This window comes from Daldinia decipiens, assembly GCF_022478715.1.
Source record: "Daldinia decipiens strain CBS 113046 unplaced genomic scaffold F4813scaffold_34, whole genome shotgun sequence".
In the NCBI taxonomy this organism is placed as follows: Eukaryota; Fungi; Ascomycota; class Sordariomycetes; order Xylariales; family Hypoxylaceae; genus Daldinia; species Daldinia decipiens.
This window is the reverse complement of record NW_026054577.1, coordinates 207,037-217,167: the sequence shown is the minus strand read 5'-3', so window position 1 is coordinate 217,167 and position 10,131 is coordinate 207,037. Positions and strand designations below refer to the sequence as shown.

Genomic DNA, 10,131 nt, shown 5'->3' with positions numbered 1-10,131 from the left:
TATTGCACATGTGCTTCGTAGTGCGTTTCAAAGTGCACTTCTTGGGTTGTGCCAGTGATAGGTATCAATAGAAGTGAATGTGCTAGGTTAGGTATATGTATCGTGAAGGGGAGGAGGTGCTTGAAGCTACTATGTATGTAGGACGGCTCGCGACGATGATGGCCCGACGACAGAACCCCAGCCTTGGCATGCTCTGCACTGCGTGTATTTCCAGAACCCCATAGGTTAATTGCTGTGCCCCCGGTTTGCAGATTTAGTGCCGCATTGCTATGTATGGATTTTATATTAAGTTTCGGCCATACATTGGTAAGATGAATGTTCCCTATATAGAGATGTATTGCGATGTATCTCGAGCAGATAATTTAATATAATGAGTCGATGAGCAACGGTACCTAGGTACCTAAGGTATGTATGTACCTCACCTCGGGGATATCTACATAAGTTGAGACTGCTCTTTAGCCCTGACAACCTAGGTATTTAATATTTACCGTCGTATCTCTTTACCACTTTGTTCACGGAGTTGGAACGAAGAGCATCATATGTTGATGACATGAAGAGCAATATACATAGTAGACATTTACGGCTAAGCCGCAACCATGCATTGGAGGTCTTTGAAGGCTACTAGTCTTTTTGTAAAGGGATGAATGCACAAGTTGAAGAGAGAAAAAAAAATGTTCGGTAAAAAATGCCTATGATACGGACAGCTTGTAATCCCTCGACACTCCCATGTTAATCCCATGTAGAGCTTACTGCTACACACCCGACAAATTTTCCTTGTCTTAGGGGATACAGAGGATCGTTAGGATGCTCGGTCTTTTGTAGTACCATTTTCATCCGAACACACGGGTCGATTGCGAACATTTCATGTTGGAGAATCTGCCTTGACAATGGCCCCATACACGGTGAAGTCGAGATCGGAAATGATACCTTTTTTCTATGTAACGGAGATCTAAGAAGATCGACAGCCGAAGATCGCTCATGATAGCCGACGTTATTATGCGGTATGTATATGGACAGCATGATGTAAGCTAGGGTGTATTTTATTAGCATTATGTAAATGTCATGATAGTGTAATGAAAAAGGCCAGGGCGTGGACTGGCGGAACGCGTCGATAGATGCGAAATACGCACCCGCTATTCCCCATATTTTCACATGGGGAAGTCTTTATTACCTATGTACGAATTGGGCTAATAAATATTATGCGCGTAGCATATGTACGGCTATAATTGTGTTGCTGACACTGCTTTGGGAATAAATAAATTTCCCCCTTAAGATATGACCGAAAGCGTGACCTGTTCCCGGTGTTCAACTTGAGGTTTTTTTGAGTAAAAATAAGTTATAGGAAAGTTACACCAAGGGGGAAAAAAAGGAAAGGAAAGGGGATGTTACTAAGAGCCTACGTTTGCTGACTGCAAGCCACTCATCCTCCTTTCCTATGGACAAATGAGGCTTTGACACAGACGACGTAGGGTAGTATTTAGCCCGTCTACCACGCAGTCAGAAAAGGAATAAGAAAAGACATTTCATATGTCCCAATGAGAGACGGTTCCAAGCGTCCCACGTGGACGGAACATGCAAGTTTTGCTGTTGATATGTGCAGCTCCTTACGTAGCATCCTTATCCTTGTTATGAGTATTATTGGTGATTTACTATGTATGTATGCTTTTGGGTCTTTCTTTCCCGCGACAACGAGGCTGATATGACTGGCTAGGCTGATTCCCTGTGACGTTTGTTTCCGGTCTAGTTGAAACTTGGAGGATATATTGCTTACCGGGTTGGTCAGTCTTAGGTCGGAAGACGGTGATGATGGACAACGATGCGGGTTGTATGCTACAACATCCGCGAAAAGTGCAGCGTGTACTTATATGCCGTCCCTGAGAAGAGCAGCTTTTGGAACATCTTGGCCGAACACACGAGGCATATTGCCAAGTATGGAGTACGGTAAGTAGAAGTTGGGTCTATCTATGGGGTAGGTGATAGTGTGTACATGGTATGAAAGCCTAACCAAGGTCAGACACTAATACATAAGTAGAAACCGCAACTGTGTTCGAGGATTAGAAAAGAAAAGAAGAGACAAACTAGAAAGTCATATAGGGGTGGGTTAAAACTGGGAATAAATCGACAAAGAGTAGGAATGTTTGCGGTGTTTAATATTGCATGTTTTTAATATCTGTTGGTTAGCATATGCAGTAAGAATTTGCAAACTCGACATATCTAAAAGCATGTAACTAACTAACTAACCTAGTTACATGTAGTTACTAGTTAATTAACTACCTAAGGTAATTTGTAAACTATATGTGATGTCTCCTTAAAAAGGTATATTAGTTTGTTGTTACTATGTTACACAGAGGGACTCAACCACATGGCCTATTTAAAGTCCAACTAGTTCCCACTTCTCAAAAAATCATGATATCTTGGACTTCCTCCCTTCTCCTGAGTAAGGCAAAAGGGTCTCCTACGTATGTATTGCAGAACAAAATGGACCTCAGCTGGATCGAGATGGATCCGAAAAAAACACGGGCATCCGATCGTTGAGGTTTCGTTCCAAAAGCACAGCCTCCTTGCCAAGCCATCTTCTGATCCCTCTAATTCGCCGAATGCTGCGTTGACTTACCGTGACGAGTAATAACCGAAGGTCCCCACGGTGCCACGGTCAATTTGCATATGCAATGTACATATGTACCCATGAATGAATGTATGTATCGTGGTGTAGGTACCTCACTAGGTTAGGTGCCGTCTTATTAACATCTATCGAAGAAACGGGCGGGTATGACACGACGATCAGGCCTTCTTTTCTTGTCTGTTGTAATTTACCAAGGCTTACCAAGACCGACCACGCTGTTCAGGTTTTGTTGTGCCAAGTGACAAATTAACAATGCTAAAGAGTTTCCCGTCATGCTGATGCTGGTACTATGGGACCTTGGCGCAATACATTTAAATAACCTGTCTTAGGTATGTATGTATATGTACTGTGTTGATGGTGATGCTATTAGGAGGCGTTGTCCCGATTTCTTTTACGATCACGGAAGGTTTAATGTTTTTAGGTCCGTCAATCCGTCAAGTAGGTAGGTATCTTAGCGGGCAGGCGGGCAAGCATAATAAAGTTAGTAATTGCAGGTGGCTAGATGCGATTGACTCGGGGTGCAACCATTTCGCTTCACCTTGGGGGGAACTTGCATGCGTGGCACAAGAGACTTATTAATTAGCGCGTTTCGGCCCTGTAAACTAAGTCGTGTTTATGTATCTAGGTACCTACCTGCCTAGGTAACCTATTAGACCCTTCAAGGGTTATTGTAACGCTTGCCTAGGTAGGTAGGTACAATGCATTTGGTACCTTAGGTAGCTACCTTAGTACATACCTTATGTTGTTTAGATCCTAGCTTGTTTTCTGTAGGTACCTACCTATGTAGGTACACTATGCGATAATATGTATGTAGTGTATGTGCATCTCTCCATTGATTCAATTGCATTTACATACTTCCCTCCTCTGTCCAACTTTCCCACACTCCTTTTTCGAGGTTGGATTGTTGCAATCCGTGACTCCTCTACCACCGTCTTAATAAATCTAGTTTGTTTTCTTTGTTAATATTCTTACTCCTTAGTACTGGCCCTAAAAGCACGGGAAGGGTGCGGTCTAAGACCGTGTGTCACAAACAAAATTGGCCTCCTCCTCCTCGTCGACACCCTCAGGATTGGATACTGCCTAGAAACTTGGCTTTCCTCTTTGACGGCTTCTACTTCTTTCCGTTCGAGGAAGAGGCAACTTTAAACAAGTGCTAGTCTGCTCAGCCTCAAATGCAAACCTTTCAATAGGTGCATATTGCGACTTTCGCCTGCCCTTAAGGTACTACCGGTCAGATATTTGGGACCTCATTTACTTGCTACCACTCCCATACCACGCACCGTATTGTTTATAACTCTATCATTCTTGCGAGGCATCTATATTCCTGAGCGACCCGCTACGGCTCTCTCGACCTCTAACATCGCCCGTCGATTAATTGTCGATTAATTGGCCGCTACCGATCGGGTCCTGCAGCGATTCTGAAAATATCAAATATCAGCTAGCAATAGAGAGACGTCCCATTGTTTCGCATCTACCGATTCCCAACCAGAGATATTGTTGTGTGGTCGACCACTCGGTTCTAAGCACGCCGAAGGGACGAGTAAACAGGAGACGAATACGTGCGCTATACGACATACTTCACTGCGCCTCAGTCTGTGCGGAGACGTCCCGACCGTGCCTGCGTTGAGATTACGAATTTGATAGATAATAATCGGTATCCCTTGTAACCTGGGACGTCAATTGTCTTGATAATCTCTTTTTCTCTGCATTCCTGCATTGCCGATCTTGCATTCGATCGATAACCAATGCCTGTGCGCTCACCTTGAGGCCTATACTTTAGATCTTAGCCTTCAGTCGCAAGGCTGCTTGGCTTTAACGACTTCTACGCAATTCTTCCGTCGACATATGCGAAATGTCTGAACCTAGCAAGGACGGTTCCCAGGGGACACCTCGTAGAGCGAGAGCGTAAGTCAACTTCAATAGATGAAGCATGCCAAATTATTGTTTATGTTTTTTTGGTCATTCTAACTTCGTTGTTTAGACCTACTATTACAATTGACACAACAAACGATACTGAGCCTGTAGCCGCCGCTCCTCATCACTCGCCTGTATCTCCCCATGATGACTCGGTAAGCCCGACTGCGTTGACGGCGAGTTGGACATCTGAAAAAACCGCCGCTCCTTTAACCTTACAGCCATCAACCGCGAGCTCGAAGGGGGAAGCACGACAAACGCATTCGTTTGATAGTGCTAGGGATAGTAGACCGACTAGCCCACACAACGTTTCCAGTCCTGTTACTGCAAGGGGAATCGAGAAAGGTCAGGCCTTCCTCTCCGTTCCAGAGAATCATCACCGCTCGAGGCAAAATTCGGTCGATAGTGAAGATGGATCGCGATCAATTAGTTCCTCCCAAGGTGATACGGTGACGGGTACGACATCATGGCAAGGCGAGAAGAGTGGCGTATCAAAGCACTCGTTCGATAATGAGAAAATAATGAAGGATGATGATGCATTGAAGCCGGATCAAGGCAAGGAAGCTGATTTCGAAGTGGAGAACAACCCATTCGCGTATAGCCCTGGCCAACTCACTAAGATGTTTAACCCGAAAAGTTTGTCGGCTTTCTACAAGCTTGGGGGTCTCGCTGGGATGGAAAAGGGGCTTCGCACTAATCGTGATACTGGATTAAGCCCCGACGAAAAGCATTTAGAGGGGAAAATCTCGTTCGAGGAGGCGACAAACCGTTCATCGTCTAAGTTGGCTAATGAAGGCTTGGAAAGCCCACAAACACCGATCGTTCGCTCAGATACTGCCCGGAGACATGGATCCGAAGAGCAGTTCATCGACAGGAAGCGAGTTTACGGAGACAACAGAATCCCCGAGAAGAAAGGCAAGAGCTTTTTGCAATTGGTATGGATCACTTACAATGACAAGGTTTTAATTCTGCTTTCCATCGCCGCCGTAGTATCGCTTGCTGTCGGTCTATATCAAACATTTGGCGGCGAGCACGACGATGGACAACCATCTGTCGAATGGATCGAAGGCGTAGCTATCATTGTGGCGATTGTTATTGTGGTACTGGTTGGATCTTTGAACGATTGGCAGAAGGAAAGGCAATTCGCGAAATTAAACCGGAAAAAGCAGGATCGACTGGTCAAAGTCATCAGGTCAGGTAAAACCATCGAGATATCTATCTTCGATCTCATGGCCGGCGACGTTGTTCACTTGGACCCTGGCGATCTTATTCCTGTTGATGGTATCCTCATTCAAGGCTTTAATGTTAAGTGTGATGAATCGCAAGCAACTGGTGAGTCGGATATCATTCGCAAAAGGCCGGCCGATGATGTGTTTGCCGCTATTGAGAATGGAGAAGATACGAGGAAGCTAGATCCTTTCATCCAGTCTGGAGGCAGAGTGATGGAAGGCGTGGGAACTTTCCTGGCTACGTCTACAGGTATCTACTCGAGTTACGGCAAAACGATGATGTCCCTAAACGAAGATCCCGAGATAACACCCCTTCAGTCCAAGCTCAACGTTATTGCCGAATACATTGCGAAGCTCGGAGGCGCTGCCGGTCTGCTCTTGTTCATCGTGTTATTCATCTTGTTCCTGGTCCGGGTCCCGGGGAACGACAGTATGACACCGTCCCAGAAGGGTCAAGAATTCATCGAGATTTTCATCGTCGTGGTCACTATTATCGTTGTTGCGGTGCCAGAGGGATTGCCTCTTGCTGTCACATTAGCGCTGGCCTTTGCTACAAACCGTATGATCAAGGACAACAACTTAGTACGTCACTTGAAAGCCTGCGAGGTAATGGGAAATGCGACGACAATTTGTTCCGACAAGACTGGTACTTTAACTCAAAACAAGATGTCGGTTGTTGCTGGGACGATCGGAACGTCTCATCGATTCGGAAGCGGACCATCTGAGAAGGGAGAGGAGCTATCCGAGAAGGAATTTGCTAGCACTCTCAGCAATGGAGTTCAAGAGATTCTGCTGAAATCAATCTCACTTAACTCGACAGCCTTCGAAGGCGAGTTGGACGGCGTGAAATCTTTCATCGGGTCCAAAACAGAGACTGCGCTATTGGAATATGCTAAGGCCTATCTTGGTATGGGTCCGGTAAGCGAAGAACGATCGAACGCGAAAATACTACAGCTTATTCCATTCGATTCTGGCCGAAAGTGTATGGGTGTTGTCGTGCAGCTTGAGAACGGCAGCGCTCGTTTATACGTCAAGGGAGCATCCGAGATTGTGCTTACGAAATGTTCGGCCATTCTTCGTAACCCTACTCAGGACACATCGAATGCCCCCATCACTATGGACGACGTGGAAACTGTCAAGGCTCTTATTGAAGATTATGCGTCCAGGTCTCTACGAACCATCGGAATTGTTTACCGCGATTTTGAGAGATGGCCTCCACGAGGTGCCAAACGTGCCGAGGGTGAACAGAACGAGGTGATATTCGAAGACATTTTCAAGAACATGACATTTATTGGTATGGTTGGTATCCAGGATCCTCTCCGTGACGGTGTTCCTGAAGCGGTTAAGCAATGCCAAAGGGCTGGTGTGATTGTTCGCATGGTCACCGGTGACAACAAGCTTACGGCTGAGGCTATCGCGAAGGAGTGCGGCATATTGCAGCCAGATGGGTTGGTGATGGAAGGCCCAGAATTCCGGAATCTAAGCAAATACCAGCAAAACGAGATCATCCCGCGCCTCCGTGTACTTGCGCGCTCTAGCCCCGAAGACAAACGCATTCTTGTGCGTCGTCTCAAAGACCTAGGTGAAACCGTTGCTGTCACAGGTGATGGTACGAACGACGCGCCCGCCCTGAAGCTTGCGGACGTCGGGTTTTCCATGGGTATTGCTGGTACGGAAGTAGCAAAGGAGGCATCTGCTATCATTCTTATGGATGATAATTTCAACAGCATCGTGAAGGCCTTGAAGTGGGGCCGAGCTGTGAACGATGCCGTCAAGCGTTTCCTCCAGTTCCAACTTACCGTTAATGTTACCGCTGTCGTATTGACCTTCGTCACGGCTGTCTCCAGCAGCGACGAGGGCTCTGTGCTAACAGCAGTCCAGCTCCTCTGGGTCAACCTAATCATGGACACTCTCGCAGCGCTTGCCCTAGCTACCGACCCTCCTCAGGACAGTTGTTTGGACCGAAAACCAGAGCGCCGAGGTGCCAGTATTATTTCGGTAACAATGTGGAAAATGATTCTCGGCCAGGCTATTTACCAATTGGCAATTACTTTCGTACTTTACTACGGCGCAATCTCTATTGGTATAGTCGGTGAAGGCGAGTGGCAGATCCCACAACGTGATACCCTTGTTTTCAACACCTTCGTATGGATGCAAATCTTTAATCAATGGAAGTAAGTACAAATGCATGGTAATAAAACTTATGAACTATACTAATAATATGATAGCAATCGTCGCTTGGACAACCACTTCAATATTTTCGAGGGCCTGATGCAGAATTGGTATTTTATTATTATCAATGTTGCTGTGTCTGGCGCTCAAGTCCTCATCATCTTTGTTGGTGGAGCCCCCTTTAGTATTTCTGGGTCCGATCCAACACAGACGGGCCCTCAATGGGCATGTGCAATCGTCCTCGGTGTCATTTCCATCCCTATTGGAGTAATTCTTCGTCTTATTCCAGATGAACTGATCAGCAAATGTGTTCCCGACGTCCTCAAGAAGAAGCGCGGCATCCCTGGATTAACAATTTCCGATGAGGAGCGCTTCGAGGAGTACCCAGAAGTTCTTGCTGATGTTAGAGACGAGCTTGCATTCCTGAAGAAGCTCAAGGGTGGCCGCCTGAACAATTTGAAATTTGCCGTCAGACAAACCCGAGACAATTTCATCTCGAAGACGAGGAGCCCGTCTCATTCTCGATCGAATTCAGTGAAAGCACCGCAAACTCCAACACGCGAAGATAGTTTCAGCTCTCCCTCCCCAGCACCTACTCCGGATTCTAGAAAGCGCTCCAGGTCGATAAGATCACGATCAAATTCAGCACTAGGAGCCCCTACGGTTATGGCAGGCATTATTGCTGGCAGTGTAGCAGCTGGGTGGTCTCCGATAGAAAGGACTGGGGATCGCGATTTCCCACCAACCCGTCCGACACCTTCACCGCTATCTAATCGCGAGCACAGCGAGCTGGAGCCAGCACCTGTCCTAACAGAGGAACCGATGTCGATCGAAGATTCTGGTCCCTCCAGTGTACCTCGGCTTAGCGTTCCACAGCCACCCCAAAAACAAAAATCTATTTCTTAGGCGGCATAAACGAAGTTTTGGTTATGATCATCCCATGTCAATCGCGCCCGATACTATGATATCTGGAGATGGCGGGAACATGCACACAGAAAACGAGTGAAAGTATTAAGTATTAGAATACAACTCGTATATAATATTAATCTTCGCCCCGTGGCTAAAGTCAACCTGGGTTGTTGGTTCGGTCTACTATTCCGGCCATGCACAATCCCGACAGAGCCTGCGGAGAAGACTATCTTCTGGGCTACCGTGTCGAGTACGGCCGCGGCGAACTACAGCCCGTCATCAAGCATTTCTCACGGGAATTTGTAATTCATGGTTCACGATTCCTGGTTTGTGCTACTGAGACGGAGGGTGTGGATATTATAGTTGAGGGTATTAGAATGATGGTGCCAGGGTAAAAGGGTATTGGAAATGAATATGGCACCTTCACGTTGACATATCCGGTGCAGCATTGGGCTTCTAGGCCAAGAATACAGATATTAAATACTATAGACAAACGTCGGCGTTTGGTGTCAGTGCGATTGGTAGAGCGTGTTTCTTTGTGTGTTGGTTAGCCATAGGATTGAGTCGATAGATATCAAAACGTCGTATAGTAAAGCAAAGTGGGGATGAGAAGTAGCAAAAGGGTTATTTTACGTGGCAGGAATTATATGGAGATGAATTATAGGTGTTTAATAATGTTAACTAGTCAAACGAGTACTCGAATGTGACTCGAGTAGACATCCGAAGCTGACAACTCCAGTGTTTACACCGAGAACCTCGTAGGACAGAGCCGGGAGTTTTAGAGCTACCAATACAGACGTATAAACGTACGTTGGCCCGCATACTACTTATTACTTTCAACGAGCCCTATGTGGGCATATGGTAGAAGATGTATCCACCTGCCCTCTATTCATTCGCCTCTATCTAACATAACGGAGTACATATAGTATTTAGGTTAGAGCATTCTTTACCTGTGCGGAATATCAAGCAGGAAGCCATCCAGCCTCGTCCCAGGCAGGCTGCCAAGCAAGTAAGCGAAAGCGACGCAAGCGAAGTATATGAGGTATGCATGTAGGCCTGTCTACACCGAGTTGCCTCCTCCTCTAACTGATAACTACTCCAGTGGGGGCTAAATTTCGGTGGCCTGCGTTTAAGGGGGGTTTATTCGCTCGGAGTTGGCATGAGACGTCTTTATACAGATACAGATGTTACAGGATACGGGGTACTTGGGTAGGTTGCGAGAATGGTAGACAGGGAAAGGGGGGGGGGGGGGGGGGGGGTTTTTTTATAAGAGGGGTTGCGGTT

The 10,131-nt window shown here is 46.4% G+C and overlaps 1 protein-coding gene across 1 annotated transcript; it reads left to right on the top strand.

Annotated features, from left to right (window-relative positions):
• The first annotated feature begins 4,031 nt into the window (after positions 1-4,031).
• Positions 4,032-8,943, top strand: F4813DRAFT_196135 (calcium-translocating P-type ATPase). The gene is made up of 3 exons (XM_049239501.1): positions 4,032-4,528; positions 4,605-7,940; positions 7,995-8,943. The coding sequence occupies exons 1-3, from the start codon at positions 4,476-4,478 to the stop codon at positions 8,842-8,844; spliced, it is 4,239 nt and encodes a 1,412-aa protein (XP_049096768.1). The 5' UTR covers positions 4,032-4,475; the 3' UTR covers positions 8,845-8,943.
• The last annotated feature ends 1,188 nt before the right edge of the window (positions 8,944-10,131 follow it).

What these genes read in the sequence shown, in the direction of transcription:
- F4813DRAFT_196135 (XM_049239501.1), top strand. Translation starts at nt 4,476, where the DNA reads ATGTCTGAACCTAGCAAGGACGGTTCCCAGGGGACACCTCGTAGAGCG. An exon ending in ACACCTCGTAGAGCGAGAGC is followed by an intron (nt 4,529 to 4,604) that starts GTAAGTCAACTT and finishes TTCGTTGTTTAG; the next exon opens with ACCTACTATTACAATTGACA. An exon ending in CAAATCTTTAATCAATGGAA is followed by an intron (nt 7,941 to 7,994) that starts GTAAGTACAAAT and finishes ATAATATGATAG; the next exon opens with CAATCGTCGCTTGGACAACC.